The 17,959-nt window shown below is 34.7% G+C and overlaps 1 protein-coding gene and 1 long non-coding RNA gene across 2 annotated transcripts; one reads left to right on the forward strand and one right to left on the reverse strand.

The window, feature by feature from the left end:
* Window positions 1-171: 171 nt before the first annotated feature.
* Window positions 172-13,946, reverse strand: LOC115209392 (3-hydroxyacyl-CoA dehydrogenase type-2). The gene is made up of 5 exons (XM_029777783.2): window positions 13,795-13,946; window positions 11,164-11,328; window positions 9,078-9,242; window positions 4,929-5,166; window positions 172-2,397 (listed from the first exon to the last, which is right to left on the reverse strand). The coding sequence occupies exons 1-5, from the start codon at window positions 13,813-13,815 to the stop codon at window positions 2,207-2,209; spliced, it is 780 nt and encodes a 259-aa protein (XP_029633643.1). The 5' UTR covers window positions 13,816-13,946; the 3' UTR covers window positions 172-2,206.
* LOC118762559 lies at window positions 11,324-13,555 on the forward strand. The gene is made up of 2 exons (XR_004998312.1): window positions 11,324-12,009; window positions 13,272-13,555. It is a non-coding gene; the product is annotated as an uncharacterized LOC118762559 (long non-coding RNA).
* Window positions 13,947-17,959: the final 4,013 nt, after the last annotated feature.

Here is a 17,959-nt window from a genome sequence, read left to right on the forward strand (position 1 = left end):
GCATTAAACGAAAACAATGTTTTTTGGGTGCTTGTTTGTATGCAAGTGCGTGTGAACATATAAAAAAAAAAATATATATATATATATATACACACACATATCTATACATGTGTGTATCACTGTATATAAAAGAAATACTTTCTTAAAACAAAAATACTGACTTAACAATGATGAATTTAAACAAAAAATAAACTTTACTTTTATTGTATGATGGTTAGCAACACATAGATACTGACTGAAATCAAGAAATCAGTCAAGAGATGAATGTTAACCTCTTAGAAGTTTAAATTTAACTGAATTAAAAGATTGCTTTGGTTTTTTTGTCACTTTTTTCTCTCCTTTAGTTCATTCTCAGAAGTGTTCTCATTTATTTTGGATCAGAGAAATGCAAAATGAGTTTTATTTACTATGTATTCAATATTTTGATTATTAACTGACAGATCAAAATCGAGATGGAACGACCATCTGATAACCTTATTTGATGGCATACAAGACATGCAGGCATATTAGGTGCACTCCAATTTCAGCAGCACGTATTCAGGGGAAAAGTTTTTAGTGCATTGAAACATGTAATATAGGCTCAATTTCACATACAAGGCCTGAGCTGAATTTTTTGAGACAGTTTTTGGAAAATTTTGAGACAGTTGTTTTGGAAAAAAGTGCATCATATATGCCATCAAATACGGTAGTCTTGTAGATGTGCCATACCAAAAATATATGAAAAGAAGTTTAGAATACAAATGAATATATATATTATATATATCAGTGTAAAATACTTTGCATTATATTTATAAGCACATTATATAAGGAAAAATAATAAGAAAACAAAATGAAATCAGAAGATATTGGAATAATAACAATCCATGTAAATCTGTAAATGTATGTGCTTCAACCTTGTGCAAGAGTTTTTAAAACATTCAAAAAATTTATGTATATTTATTACTTTATAGAACACTAAACTTCGTGCACAGTCACAAAGATTTTGGAAATGCATGAAACTGATTAAATCGACTGTCAGTATTTGAAAGGTAGGTAATTTACCAACTGCAGAAAGATGAAATGCAAAGCGATCCTTTTTTTCTATTTATTTTCAGGGGGAAAATGTTAAATTTTCAAATTAGATAAACTGTCCAATATTATAACTAGAAAAATAACACCGTTTTTTTTCTTTTTAGAAAGAATTCATAATAAGATTCTTTTAACCTAAAATAAACATTTTCATCAATCAAATTGCTTATTTGGTTTAGCACATTGTCGTTATCATGGTAATGTATTTCTTTGGAAAGGATTTGATTCATTGTCATTCCCCCAAACAAATACTTATTGATTTCTTACCATGAGACATGATGTCACAAATACAGTGAAATGGTTTTAACTGAGTATGAATATTTGTGTACATACTCAATTTGTCACATATCTTGAATAAATGCTTAAATAGCTGAGGTACATTTTTGTTAATAAGATTACAATTTTTCAAAGTATTAAGCTCAGCTGTATACGTAAAATATATTGACACGTTTTTTTGATCTGATTATATTATTAGATGTCTTATTGTGGTGTGTGTATGTACATACCTACAAATACAATATAAATATATGTATTTCCAGACAGGATTTGAACTAGGAAATATTATCCAAGAATAAGATGTGACAAATATAAATAATGATAATTCACACTCTAAAGATAGGGTTAATATACTTAGGAAAATTATCATCTCATTAACTTACATTTTATTTGGTAGTGCTCACCTTCAAATTAATACTAATTTAGAAGTTCACTAAGAAATGTAATTAAGCTTAAAAAACAAACAAGAAAAAAGACTTTTTTCATTTTAATAAATTTGTAAAAGCTAAGAGGGCATGGAATTGTTATATTCTAACATCACAGAAAATAGAAAATATATCTTAATGGATATTTTATATAGTTAATTAATTCCAGTGTGTGTGTGTGTGTGTGTGTGTGCAAATGCTTTCATGACTGTTTAGGTAGATGTTGTTAACTAAAGTTTCAATAACTAGTAACAAACTATCCCCCGTGATTTCATGTATTTTAGTTTTAAATCTGTTGTATTTCAAACCAATTTAAACTCATTCTAACTTGTAATTACAGCTAAAGGAATATCAAGCAAAACATTCTCATCAACATGTATTTCCGGTAGTGAAATAACTATATTTGTGAAGTGGGATCTTGGTCATAACTAAAGACTTCAAGGTGACATTCGTAGTGCTCCATCAATACGTATCACCTCTCCGTTCAACATTGGATTTTCAATAATAGACTGTACGAGGTGAGCATATTCTGCAGGATCACCAAGTCTGTTGGGAAATGGGACTGTAGATGCTAAGTATTTCCTCACTTTCTCAGGCAGGTCTGCCAACAATGGAGTATCATAGAGACCTATAAATAAAAAAAAAAGAAGCAATCATTTACATTTAAAAGCAAAAAAGAAAACAAGCTGGTTCAATGTAACACCTGTCTTTCCAGTCACAAACCTTATAGAATGCATAACATATAATCTAATTCATCTAATACTATTCATCTTGTCACAAACTCATTGTTGATATTTAAAACATTTTTTAAAAACTGCAGCCTGGAATTCTCCTGCAAGTCAACTCCACTTCCTTAAAAACTAAACTGTGACAATACTAGATATAGTTATCCATACATATATATATATCCATATATAGAAAGTCTGAGAAGACTTACAATAATGATGGGCACTTTCTCTTTTCAAGCTTTCAACAAAAGAAAAACGAATGGAATATGTTTTAAATCAAATCTCTTAGTGCCAATTCTGACTATTAACTCACTCGGTCTTGAAATGAGAAGACATTTTCCAGGCAAATTTCAACAACTTGCTAACTTTAAACCGGTGATTCTCAACCATTTTTTTCCATCTAGAGATCTCCTTTGATTATTTTACTTTGGTGGACCCTCACTCAATGTTTAAAAAGTCCTATTGTATTATAATTATTAAACATTAGGAATTATATTTAAAAAATTGTTAAAATATTTGGTGTATTGTAAAATTATAAGCAACTTAATGCTTATAAATTTAAACAAAATATCTTATATGGACCCTGGTTGAGAACCACTGCTTTAAACTCAAACTAATTCAGCCATATATATATATATATGTAAAAGTAAAAAAAAAAAATACTAACTGGGACAAGAACGTGAAACAACTAGAAGACGACACAAGAAACACAGGACGGGACATTCGAAGCCCTCAATCATCAGTCAAGAACTGGATCATCTTCGCAATTTCGGCTGATTACACACACGTGTGTGTATATATATATATACATACATATATATATATATATATATATATATACATATATATCATGTGATCACGTGACTGACCAGGCTATCAGATGTTGCTACATATCGCTGGTCACAATGCGCTTCATATTGTTTTAGCCTTCAAATGATGCCACCCCGCTGGCTAAGCGAGCAGGCCAACAGAAGAGTGAGAGAAAGTTGTCGTGAAAGAACACAGCAGGGAAGCCCCCCTCCCTCCCCACTGCCGGAACCTCATGGAGCTTTAGATGTTTCGGCTCAATAAACACTCACAATGCCCGGTCTGGGAATTGAAACCGCGATCCTACGACCGCAAGTCCGCTGCCCTAACTACTGGGTCATTGCGCCTCCACACACATATATATCTTCTCCAAGTCTTATTTTAAATAATTTATTTTTATGGGAGGATGCAAGGATTAATAATATTGGTTTCTGATATAAGCAACCCAAAGTATGATGGAGAAGAAGAGTTACATCAACCATTTTTTGACAGGTTCTTATCTTTTTCTCAGTCTTGAAAAGATGAAAGGTAAACTTTCATTTTTTGATAACAGTGGTTTTTGAACTGAGAACATATCTAAATTTCACAAAGCATTTAGTTTGGAACTCTAGAGATTTTTCTATCAAGTGTCCTTAATACATATTGATATTGCTTTCATTATTTAAGTTTTCAGATGACCATATTTACCATGTAAAAATGAAATAAATGAAACATTCCACCATGTAAAACTCTAAAATTTATTTTACCACACATAAAAAATTAAAGTCTCTAAAACTAAACAAAGAGTGTGAGTGTATGTGTATAAATATATATAAATATGATAGAGAAGCAGTTGCATGGCTTTGTGGATGCAAAGCTTGCTTTGTTGCCATGTGGTTTTGGGATCAATCTCCTAGCATGGCACTTTGAGGAAGTGTCTTTTCCAGTAGCATTGGGTTGAACAATGCCTTGTGGGTGAAATTGCTAGAAGGAAATTGTATGGAAGCCTGTAATATGTGTGTGCCAACATTCCTCACATTGCATGAAAAGCACTGAGTTAAAGATAATATTTGATGACTTTCCTTGCAAACAAAATCATTCTCTAGCTATGCACTTCTGAAGGTGTATGGAATAAAACATCCCTTATTTGAAAATCAGATAAGGGTTAATGACATGAAAGACATCTGGTTGTAAAACAGTGCCTCAATAATATGTATTCATCCAACCAATGTTATATGGATGTATTATATCTTGTGCATACAGTTAGAGATACAACTACTGTTGATTTTAGAGCTTCGTGTAGATTTTTATCATCCAGTCTGCTTCCAGTACAGTGCTTAGGTTTCTCCTGATTATAAAACCCAGAGCAAATGTAGGAGAAATTATGATGAAGACAAATTTATATCATTTGTTTCCTACATGTATTTTACTGTTGTGGTAGATTGAAATGACAGCCCTGGATATTCCAAGTGCAACTGGATGCTTAAAAACAACAGATCATCAGGGGAACACTTGCCACATGGAATACTGTTGTTCCAAACAATCAAAACAGTGAAACATAAAGAAGGAAATGAAAATTTTTTATCAATTTCTCGCATGCATGTAGAGCCTGAATATTCAAGGGAGATAATAATAAATGACTTACCTGGAGCAACAGTCATACAACGAATTCCTTGAGATGCAAGGTCTCTAGCAAGGGGCAAAGTCATACCAACAATTGCTCCTTTGCTAGCTGAATAAGCAACTTGACCCATTTGTCCATCAAAGGCTGCAACACTAGCTGTATTAACAACAACACCTCTATGCCCACCAGCATTTGGCTCATTTTTGCCCATCAAACCAACAGCAAGCCTGATTACATTAAAAGATCCACAAGTGTTCACCTTTAAAACAAAGTAGATGCAACTTAAGTTTGCATAAATAACACATTCAAGTCTTTATTCTATGAGCCAAGTTAAAAAAAAAAATCCAATTTATGCAACCAAACTTCTCTTACATGAGATACTGATTTATTATTATTTGCAATGAATTTTTGCCATTGGATAAAACTAGTCTCAAAACTACATTTATGTTTAGATTACTGCTATTTAGGACCTTATTAATGTGGGAATCATATTTCAGATATTAAAACTGTAAATAACACTATAGCTATTCTAGTAATACCTCATCACCATCATTTAACGTCTGTTTTCCATGCTAGCATGGGTTGGACGGTTTGACCGAGGTCTGGAGAGCCAGCAGCTGCACCAGGCTCCAATCTGATCTGGCAATGTTTCTACAGATGGATGCCCTTCCTAACACCAAACACTTTGAGAGTGTAGTGGGTGCTTTTTATGAGCGGCTAGCTCAGGAGCCAGTCAAGTGGGCTGGCAATGATCACATTTGGATGGTGCTTTTTACGTACCACCGGCACAGAAGCCACACTCTTCACTACACTCGTTACCAACCCTCACTTTACTGACAGCATCCCTGTACAGAGCTTGTACAGCTCTTACCAGCCACTTATCTATCCCCAGTTTCCGCATTGACCACCAGATAAGGGATTGGGGGATCATGTCAAAGGCTTTCTCCAAATCAACAAAAGCCAAGTACAAAGGTTTATCTTTGGCTAGATATCTCTCCTGCAGTTGCCTTATCAGAAATATAGCATCAGTGGTGCTTCTGCCTGGCACAAAACCGAACTGCATCTCATCTAGGCTAACTCTCTCCGTAATTAGTTGGGCTATGACCCTTTCTGTAACTTAAATCACCTGATCCAATAATTTGATATGCCTGTAGTTATTTCTATCTAAAGCATCACCTTTACCCTTGTAGCAGTAGACTATGGTGCTGCTGCACTAGTCATTAGATATGACTCCTTCATGAACTACCTGATTTACAATGCAGGTGACAAGATCATAACCCACACTGCTCGATACTTTAAGCATCCCAGTGGTGATTCCTGATGGACCAGGTGCTTTCCCTGTCTTCATATCCTTAATTGCTTTATCTACCTGGGTACTGTCAATTCAGATAGCTGGTCTCTCAATTGGGTCAATCTTTGGCAGACTCTCCTCCCCACATTCATTCTCCACAGCAGTCTTTCATAATGGCTTCTCCAAGCCTCTTTCTTTGCAGAATCATTAAATGGAAGGGTACAATCATCCATGTGGACACATTTCTCTCCTATGACATCATGGTTTTCTCACACACAGTCTTGCAATCTATTGGACCTCACATAGCTGAACATTGGGTAACTACTACTTTTCTGCTACTCCCTTGGCTATATATACTTGTCTCTTAGCTTCCCTTTTGGCTATCTGATACATTCTCTTGCTACCCCAACTCTTCCAGGAATTCCAAGCCCGTTTCTTTGCTCTATTGGCCCTGTCTACAGTATTGTTCCACCATCATGTTAACCTAGGTCTGGAAAGGATTTTGCATCAGCCACAGATTTGGTCTGTGGCACTCAGCAAGCTGTCTTGCAGGAATTACCAGCTGCCTTCTATGTCACAGGACTAGCTCCTCCCTATCATCAAATTTCTCAGTATGGATATCTCTAAATCTCTGACCATGTGAAGGGTTCCTAAGCTTCCAAGTCCTTCTTTTCCAGATTGGTCTGGTTTTTGGCATCCTTCTGGCCTCGAGTCTAAAGTCACTAATAACTTGTCTATGTTGGGGTGGTGGGTACATTCTTCACCAGGGAAGGTTTTTGTATTTAAGAACAACCATGCATCCTGTTGTCTGATGAGAATGAAATCAATCTGGCTAGTAGTCACCTGATCAATAGGTTATCAGGTGGATAGCTGGCTTCCTGAAGTTGGTGTTGCAGATCAATAGGTTATATGCATCGTAGAACTCCAGGAGCCTACCAACATCATTTGAGATATACAGAGATAGATTATGGTTTACAAATAAATAGAAAGACTTTGCTCTTTTTGTTTTGATAATTGAAAATCCTTGTAAGAAAATATTAATTGAAAGATTATTTATACCTTCACATATTTTGTCACACAATTTCATTATTGACCAAACAATAGTTAAGAGAGTTGATCAGAAAAAGCAATTTCCAGAAGAATTTAAATAAAATATATTCTCTACCAGCCCACAAATTATAGTCTGATCAGTGTTCTTCTAACCCATTCTTCATGAATTAATGTTTTATAATACTCACATAATCGTTTTTTTTAAACTACAGTAGCAGTTATATTTAGTGACTTCTGACTTACAAATTGAAATATTTAACCCTTTAGCAATCAGATTATTCTGTCAAATGTAATGCTTTTTCATTCACATTGTCTTAATTATGCATTATCTCATAGCATTGAAATCTTTATGATGTGATTGTATATTTTAAAAATAACATTGAAGGGTAGGTGTGATAGGCTGGATCTGGCAGTTTGAACATAAAACATAGCATATTTGGACTGTTAGAGCTGGTTTAAATGCTGGAGGGTTAAATCTCTCTTTTCAAACACTTCCCAGCATTGTAGAAGTTCTAAATTTTTCAGATTTAATTGTTCATAATGAAAATTACAGATTTGCTACATGTTATATTAACTGCACAATTAGCAACTTTTGATACATAGTTTTTTTTTTTTTTTTTTTTTTTAAATACTTATTGATCTGAGAAACAAGTACTTTGTTAAAACAGACCATTATAATTATTTAAGAAAAAATTCACTGAGTATATATGCATTTCTATATATATCTCATCATCATTTAACGTCCATTTTCCATGCTGGTTGGACAGTTTGACAGGAACAGGGAAGTCAGAATACTACAAGCTCTTAAAATTGTAGACTTTGAAAGCTACAATACCAGCACAATTTACCATTGCATCAAGCCGACCAAAGTGGTTTTTGGCAATTGCTTGTGCTTTACTCATCATCTATTTAATTTCTCTAATACATACATACACGTGTATGTATATATATATATATATATATATATATATACACATACACAAACACATGTATATAGAGAGATTTATAAGTTGTTTGTATATGACAAACTTTAGATGAATTTAAAAGTTAAATAAAAATTTATAACAATGTACAATCAAAAGCAGAATACATATGATCATGAAGCTTAATCCCGTCATCTTTAAATGATGTGGAGCGATTTGTACATATATGAAACTCTTGATAGAAAAATCTATACAACCTTTTGGACAGTGTTAACTGTCTGAACAATATTTAATTCTGATGGAGTTACTGTTTTGGCAATTCCCTAAAACCTAAACTATATGTCTAGTCCAAGATGTACTCAGAAGTTTCTATAACTTGTGATATTTCAGTTCATGACTATTTTTCAACAATCTCAACTGAATTTAGTCAATTATAAGCATCTATAATGTTAAATATACAGGTTTCAACATCCCAGGAATTGATCACCATCCCAAATTCTATAATTTCTGCTGTCAAAATTATATTTTCCATGTAATTTACTGGCTTTCTTTTTGGGTATTTTGAAGGAATGACAAGAAATGACATTGCAAGGCACTGCGTGTCATTTCATATACAAGCATTGAAGCCCAGGGGCTTCTACGTATGCTATAGTTGTGCATATGCAGAGGCCTCAGTGCATTTTACCTAGGAGCATCTAATACTATTAAAATATCCCTGATGAACAAGAAAAAATTATTCACTCACTTTTCTAGTAGTGTTTCAATGGTTTTTTTTTTTTTAATCTTCTTAGTACAAATATTTACATCTTACAGCTGCTATCTCGACAACTGCACAAATACAGAGAAAGAGTTTAATTTTAATGGCCCTTTCCGATGAGTAAAGTAAAAACAACACATTCAACTTACTGAAAGAACTTTTTTGAAATCTTCATAGCTATGTGGCAATTCCTTTTTAAAATTGTAGACTTTGAAAGCTACACCAATTCCAGCACAATTCACCACTGCATCAAGCCGACCAAAGCTGTTTTTGGCTATTGCTAGCGCATTATCAACATCAGCTTCAGATGTTACCTTATAATGAGAAAGCATAGAAAGGATAAATAAGGAACAGAAAAGTAGTTAATAAATTGTCAATAGTGGTTTACTGTTAATATTAAATTTCAAAATCTGCAATAGGAATCAGCAACAAATGAGCCACTGAGGTGTTCTTGGTGAGTCCTGGACATTTTCTAAAAGGTTTTCAGATGTAATGCATTTGTGGTTATTGAGCAGTTGATACCTTTAAGATGGTCTTTTGTGTCATGAATTGTTTAATTTGTGCATACATGAGCACCAAAAGTAATGGAAATGGGAAAGTACATGGGGATGTCTTAATATGTATGATATGATATAATTGTAGGCCATATAATATTTATGGCCAAATGTAAGAGAATCAAAAGTTGGCTGTTACAATAAGTTGATAACCTTTCAAGCATTTTAATATGAGCACACAAGGAAGAAAATGAGTATAATTGCCACCCTTAAAAACATATACAAGAAGTTTAGGAAATACATTAATACTCATAAATTTTTATTTACTTTTTCATTTTTCAGTGATAATATAGAAGCAGAAGACCAAGGTGAACATGGGCAGAAGTGGTGAAATCTTATTTCAGAACCCTGAACATCATGAAGAAAATGATAGACAGAACAAGCTGTCAAGTGATGTACTGCGTAAGTTCTGTCCATCTCTTGCATGCACAAAAATACACATATAAAATGAAGAATGCTGATGTTAGAATGATTGGGATGGCTTTTACAAATTTGATCATATGCATATTGAAATAATTATTTTAAGAGCAGGATGTTCTTCCTACAACTAATCCTCCAACAATCAAGTACCAATTATCCATTCCATGAGTATGCCTCTCACTGAGGAAATGACCAGCGACCGAGACCTTTGGAAATATGCAGTGCGTGAGAAGACCAGGCAGGACAAGTGAGTCCAGCCCACTTATGCATGTCTTTCCTCCCTTGGACATACAAAGACTTGTTGAGGCAAGCGAAATCGAAATCGAACCTCATCCGACGACAGGCATCCATGCCAACCCCGCTTCTCTGCTTGTGAAGACCTGTTGGGGCAAGTGAAATCGGAATCGAACCAATCCTATAACTGGCACCCGGCAGTTGCCAGGACCCCTGGACTGGTGGTACGTAAAAAGCACTATCCGAATCGTGGCTGATGCCAGCGCCGCCTCGACTGGTTTCTGTGCCGGTGGCACGTAAAAAGCACCATCCGAATCGTGGCCGATGCCAGTGCCGCCTTGACTGGCTTCCATGCCGGTGGCACGTAAAATGCACCAATCCGACTGTGGCCGTTGCCAGCCTTGCATGGCACCTGTGCAGGTGGCACGTAAAAAGTACCCACTACACTCACGGAGTGGTTGGCGTTAGGAAGGGCATCCAGCTGTAGAAACACTGCCAGATAAGACTGGAGCCTGGTGCAGCCTTCTGGCTTCCCAGATCCCCGGTCGAACCATCCAACCCATGCTAGCATGGAGAATGGACTTTAAACGATGATGATGATGATGATGATGAGTTTAGTCAGAACAGAGTGGTGGGAGAGGCTGCACTCAAGACATTTTGTCATGTATTTAGGAGCTCATTAATCCATCATTTCGAATTTTTGTGGTGTAATTAAAAGCTAAATAAACTAAAAAAAATATTGCACCAACAAAATAATGGATTAATGAGCTCCGAAATACATGACAAAATGTCGAGTGTAGCCACTCCCACCACTCTGTTCTGACTAAACTATTTAAAAAAATATAGCCATACTCATGGAATGGATAACTGGTACTTGATTGTTGGAGGATTAGTTGTAGGAAGAACATTCTGCCCTTAAAATAATTATTTTCAAATTAAAAAAGATCCTAACAATACAAATCTGAAAAAAAAAAAATTATCATTACATTAGTATTTATTACTAATTTTGCTTTAATGTGTAACTTACATCGGTTGGTGCAAAGATACAGTTTCCTCCAAGCTTGCTTGCAACTTCAGCTCCTTTGGAGTTTGGCAAATCACACAGGATAACTCGAGATCCTTGTTGCACCAGTCTTTCTGCAACTGCATGACCTAAACCGGATGCCCCACCAGTCACCAATCCAACCAGGCCCTAGTGAAATAAACGAGGAATGTACAAATAATTTAGTAAATAAGAAATTAGAAAAAAAGTCAAAATGATTCATGATAATAGGGTTAGTACATCACTGAGAGGCTTTTCTGGTTAGTATTGCATCGTCTGTTTTGGAGATCATTTTAAAGTCAAGTTTCCTATAAATATACCAATTGATAAGAAACAAATTGTCACATTGGACATGTGAGTATTAAGCACAATTTTTGTCTTTTAGGAAATGCCTAACTCCAGTCCTCTCGATAAGTCCTACAATGTAAATTATCTCCTTACACTTAGACATTGAAGTTTTATACTCTCTCTCTATGAATTTCATCTTGGACCTGCTATATATATAGTTGGCAAATCTGCCTCAAATTTCTGAAAAGATTGAACACAGATGGGACAGTTTTGATCATAAGTCTGCTCAATCAATGCTGACATAGATCTGAACAATGGATCTTGTTCATATGAACAAGCAAACTGTACCATCTGATTCATCAGCCACTCTTACCTTTGATTTAATTACTAAAGTCTGCATTAAACATATCATCCAAATCTTTAACTCCAGAAATGCGAATGCTTTGATCTCCCTCCTTGTCCACAGCCTTTCTACAAGGTACAACCTAGAAAACATCAACTACACTGGTCTCACCAGCCTGGCATGGCTTGCAATAATTATAGGTAAGGTTTCATTTCCCCTTAACTAAAAGGTATTCAACCTTTTTGATATCAACATTCCTGAGACTAAAGTTGTATGATAAAATAGATCGTATTGAAATTAAAGCTGCCTATCATAATTTTATCTCAGAATATTGTATATCCCAAACTACTGTGTAAGGTGTCTATTTTACTAAATCCCTCCAAATTCTCGATCACTTTCAAAATTAATTTTAAAACAGAAATAAATCAAAACAGTATATTTCAGAATGATTAAATGTATTTTATAGAGAATTTAAAAGCAACAGAACAAAATATCTTCTTGAAGTCTGGAACATAACCTCAGTTTACTTTCAGCAAAATTTTAACTTAAGGTCATAAGAAATATGTAATGAAAGGGCTAAAACCCCACAAAAACTCAGGTGTTATACTAGATCTTTCATGTACTAAGAAGTTCAAGTCTTCCATAATAATTCTGTGTTAGAACCTTTTGAATCATGTTTGAAACACTAGCTCAATGATGAAAAAAATCATTTTACCAAGACTCTTTCAAATTCTTGATTGTTTTAGAAATAAATCAAAACAGTATATTTCAGAATGATTAAATGTATTTTATAGAGAATTTAAAAGCAACAGAACAAAATATCTTCTTGAAGTCTGGAACATAACCTCAGTTTACTTTCAGCAAAATTTTAACTTAAGGTCAAAGCCTGCATCATATTTCTCAGTGTTCTTTTTATATAATGCATTATCCACAAAGTAATTTACCCCTTCCGTTTTTTGCACGTAGACATGCATTACAGAAATTTATCCTTAGATTGACCAAAATATGAAATATAACGCCTATAAAATTATTTTATTTTAGAAAATTAAGATAAAAATATCAATATAATTATAAAATAGATAACTTTCGAAACATAATTCTTCATTGTTCGCATACTGGGTCCTTTATTAACACTAAAGAATCGATTTTCGCTATGGCTTGAGATATAAGGTCACATAGACATAGCAAAAGAAATGAGCATATTTCTTTCAGAAACTGTCAAAAGTAAACGTTTATAAAAGTTGGTTATTATTAACAAGAGGGCGTGTGTATTAGTAATTGCGTCTTAAAGGTCAATAATTACATCGGGGACATTATTTTTTAGTTGTTTGGATTAAGAGGAACCCCCACCCTAACATGTTGATGTTTTCCTCGAATCTCCTATTTGTTAACAATTTATGAGAATAAATTCTGATATTTTCTGTTTTAATTTTCTTACATTTTCAATGACGATATCCACAAGACAACTGCTGTCTACAACACCGGTAACTATATTTGTAAGAGTTTTCTTAGAACTATTTTATCAATACTCAGTCCAAATTTATAGAGCCGAGTTGAATACTATACAATTTACATCAAGGCAATTCGTGGCTCTCGAGGTTGTGTTGAACCTTTCTTAAAAAAGACGTCTCCGTTTAGAACAAAAGATATTTTGAAAACAGGAGGAAAAAAAAATTAAACATCGCCAAATTGAGCACTATCAGAAACAAGTATTAAACAAGCAATACGGAACTGACATTAAATTTATTTACAGTAAAAAAAAATGTAAATATTACAGAGATAATATCTTTTGTCGAGGAAGAAAAAAACCCATTAAAGTTACGCCACGTGTTCGAAGATAATAAAAGAAATGTTCGAATATAAAGATGGAATGCTATATAAAAGGCGTAAATATACAAAGACTGACTACTATGAAATAACATTCAGCTGGTAAGAACAAAAAGAAATATGAAATGCAATAACAAAAGCTAGCAGCTCAAGTTTACCTTCAAAGCGATTATAGACATGCTTCGACCTTCGTTGATAATAAAACACCTGTCAGGAACGATAACTCTTTGTTACTTCTACTCAGATGTTAGGTGCTGTGAAGAAATAAAAAAAATTAGCATGCGTAAATAAATGAAAATGGAAAAATAAAACTTCTGACAATATGCAGATCCACTCTACACCTCGAATATATTACTTTTCTTTTCTTTTTTATTTTTTAAAGCTGGTGAGCTGGCAAAATCATTAGCACGCCGGGCAAAATACTTTGCAGCATTTCGTCCATCTATACCAGTGGTTCTTGGAGGCGGTGCAAAGTTCTAAGAGGACGTTGAAGAAACGTGGGGCGATGATGGGGTAGCGATTCATGTAAAAATTGGGGCAATAATGGGGTGGCGATTCCTGTAAAAAGCAACAAAATAATGGGTTCATTAGGTTAAGTTTTATTTGTGAAATACAGTTGCTTTGAATTTGCTTTAGAAAGAGGTCTATATTTGTGATGGTTAGACGGGATGGAGGCGGTAGGAATGTGGCCTGGGTCTCAAGGGGCGGCAGCTAGAAAAAGTTTGGGAACCACTGGTCTATACGGTCTGTGTTCAAATTCTGCCGAGGTCGTCTGCCTTTCATCTCCTTTCGGAGATCGATAGAATAAATACCAGTTGATTACTGGGTGAACGATGTAATCAACATATACTTTCTCCTGAACTTGCTGGCCTTGTGCCAAAATTTGTGCATCCTTAATTTATATTCAATACTGTCATTGAATTACTGGCCCAAAGAAGCGGTGTAAAATGTTATAGCATTTTCAAGAATCTTCCAAACTGGTGAAGTTTGTTGTATTTGATTTTTTACTTCCGTAGATTGGTATTTGTAGAGGAAGCAAGGATAACTTAGAAGTGTTTTTACAAAGCAGTTGTTTTTCTTTTGGAAATCTTAGCAAAACAAGGTTTTGAGTAATGTGGGACATTATAGATGAGAAGACAAACATGATTTAGGAGAGGGTATATTCACAGTTTTTTTTTTTTTTATTCAGACGATCATAAACCTCATAGGCATTGGAGTGGCTGTGTGGTAAGTAGCTTGCTTACCAACCACATTGTTCCGGATTCATCCCGCTGCGTGGCACCTTGGGCAAGTATCTTCTACTATAGCCTCGGGCCGACCAAAGCCTTGTGAGTGGATTTGGTAAACGAAAACAGAAAGAAGCCTGTCGTATATATATGTATATATATATGTATGCGTGTGTATATGTTTCTGTGCCTGTGTTTGACAACCGATGCTGGTGTGTGTACGTCCCCGTAACTAAGTGGTTTGGCAAAAGTGACCAATATAATAAGTACTAGGCTTACAAAGAATAAGTCCTGGGGTCGATTTGCTCGACTAAAGGCGGTGCTCCAGCATGGCCACAGTCAAATGACTGAAACAAGTAAAAAGAGAGTAAACCAAACAATACTGGGTACAATGTACTGGTGAGTCAAAATTTGCCTCAGTCGGTTTACTTTTTCCTTTCTTTTTTCTTTTAGAGGTAGTCTCAGTTTTTGTGTGTGTCGCAGCAGTCCTATATATGTGAATAATGATCTAACGAAGGTGCATTTCTGTCTTGCTAACGAATAGGAACTGATTAGAACTGAAATATGTGTGGTCCTGAAGTGCAAGTGTAGCCTTTGGAATACACTTTTGGTTATGCTATTTTGGTTAAGTCATCATACTAGATTGAAAGCGGGGTTCATCAAACTTTTTGGTATGCGGCCCAGAACTGGAAATGTTTTAATGTCTTGCGGACCAAAGCAAATACGAAATAAAGCCATGATCAAACAAAGTTGTGGAGTTAACTTTTGGTGAAATATAGAATTATCTCTGAATGTGCATCTGACAAAAAGCTGTTGGAAGTCCAGGAGGTGTAGAAGTAGGTTGGTTATACATTTCTGGTTATGTAATGCCATTCAGAGACCCAAACTCTACAGGTTAATAGTTGCACATCGTATGTGTTACAACACTCAATTTCATATTGGCGGGTGTTTAAGGAAATTCATGAACATTTTTTTTGTTGACTAATGGTGGGGCTCTAATTTTGTGTCATGCTTTCAGTACGCTGGCAATCCTAGAGTAAGTATTTGTTCATGGTATGCATTGACTCTCATATTTTACTTCCGCACTTGATAACATAAAACCAATGGATTTCCACAACAGTTTATCTAAGAAGATCATTGCTTAAGAATCTCTTGTCGCCTAGTAATGCTCCCGCGATGAAGTCATTCTGCTACATACCATTATGTTTTGGCTTATTGGAGTAGCTGTTCTTTGAAATTTCGAAAATCTGCAGGGTTTGACCCCAAACACATATTTCCGCTGATAAAACTATCTCACTTAGTGATAGAGCTTAATGGCAGTGCTTTCATACATGAAGTCAATCCCACAATATTTTGGTGAGGACTTTTAACAATAAGAGAACCAAATACAGAATTGGCTTTCCACATCGTATTGTACTGCTCAATACTATCACGTTTATCACCACTAAGATTGCATTCAAGGTATAAGCACTGTCATCATTTTCATCGTATATGCTTCGAAATTGCTCTCCTGTCGAGATAAATGCAAGAATAGGCTCAAATTATCAGACAGAAAATATATTGGGTATTCAAGATGGAGGAAGATTATACGGCAATGATAAAAATTACTTAAATTCAGTAGAAACGGTACAGCTCAGTGTTTTCGATTCCTTTTCAACTACTTCATTGCAATCAAACGTCACATGGATACTCATCATCCTTTAATAGTCACATTGAGCATCAGTTCAAAGATGTTCCACATAATTTGCATCCATTGGATGCAAATATTGCTTCTAGACTGGCTGCCTTCTTTTATTACGGAGACAGAATTATTGTGGCAATTTTATGGGTGGTAGAAAAGACTGTGTAGCGGTATTTAGCATTTGAAAGCCTGATATTTCGGTAACGAGAAAACCCCCACGACATGATATCAGGTGATTTTGGCCTGTATTTCGGCCAATCGTATTTCAGGTGCATTCATATGATTGCATGATTTTAATAGAAACTTCCGTGTAGTTTCCCATCCAAATATAGACATAAATGTTGACTAGCAGGACAAGCAGAGCAGAAGTACATTCAGTTGTAGAGATTTACTTCTGACATAGTTATCATATATAGCTCGATCATAAGTTATTATAAAACTGTTTTTGGGGTTACAATTTTAGATGATAATATTCCGACGGCCGTTTCTGGGGTTCATTCTTCCGGGTAAAAAATGAATCTTGAAATTCATTTTCGGAGAATGCCTCCTTCGCCAGGAAAAAAAAGGGATATTCACATTAGGTATGCATTCAGCGTATATGGCAATAGTGATGATGGATCTCTTGTATTATTCTAAATTTGAGTGGCCTGACTGTGGAGAAGAGCCAGGGACTGTGTTGTTTAACAAGCCATCAGTTGTTCTAGTAGAACACTCTAGATGAGTAACTGCCAATGCTGATCTTGTTGCTATTGTTTTGTTGTGGTAAGTGTAGTAGCAGCAAAACATGATGACAATGATAATGGTGGGTCACTTGTGGCATTTTGAGGAAATGAGGAAGTGGGTAACTACAGAGTGAAGGGCTTTTGATTGTAGAGTTTAATATCTCATCAATTGTGCTAGTATTGAAGAGTGTCCATGGTTGTTGTTGTTGTTGTTGTTATATATATATATATATATATATATATATATATATATATATATATATAATATAATTAGAGAAAAACCTCTATTATGCAATTCAAATATTTATATTGTGAAATTTGAAATTTGAAATTTAATTCTAGAAATTTCATTTAATACTAAATTGAATTTTTCCCTATAAGTTTGGAGTTATACCCCTATTATTATTATTATTATTATTATTATTATTATTATTATTATTATTATTATATATGTTGATGAGGATACTTTAGTTCAGTAATATATCTTTCTAGAGATTTTAGCTCTTTGTTCTTATTTTCTAAGCCTGGGAAAGGTAAGCAGAGGGTGCAATATTGAATTTTGCACCAACACAAAATTTCAGGGGGTGCAATTGCACCTCCTGTTCCCGGGCCTTTGATAAAAAAAAAAAAACAAGACAAAAAACTGTATAATAATAAACTTAACTGACCCAAATAAATCATTTTCTTAAACTGT

Source organism: Octopus sinensis, linkage group LG3 (assembly GCF_006345805.1).
Source record: "Octopus sinensis linkage group LG3, ASM634580v1, whole genome shotgun sequence".
In the NCBI taxonomy this organism is placed as follows: Eukaryota; Metazoa; Mollusca; class Cephalopoda; order Octopoda; family Octopodidae; genus Octopus; species Octopus sinensis.

What these genes read in the sequence shown, in the direction of transcription:
- LOC115209392 (XM_029777783.2), bottom strand. Translation starts at nt 13,815, where the DNA reads ATGTCTATAATCGCTTTGAAG. An exon ending in TGTCTATAATCGCTTTGAAG is followed by an intron (nt 11,329 to 13,794) that starts GTAAACTTGAGC and finishes TTATTTCACTAG; the next exon opens with GGCCTGGTTGGATTGGTGAC. An exon ending in TTGTATGACTGTTGCTCCAG is followed by an intron (nt 2,398 to 4,928) that starts GTAAGTCATTTA and finishes TTTTATTTATAG; the next exon opens with GTCTCTATGATACTCCATTG.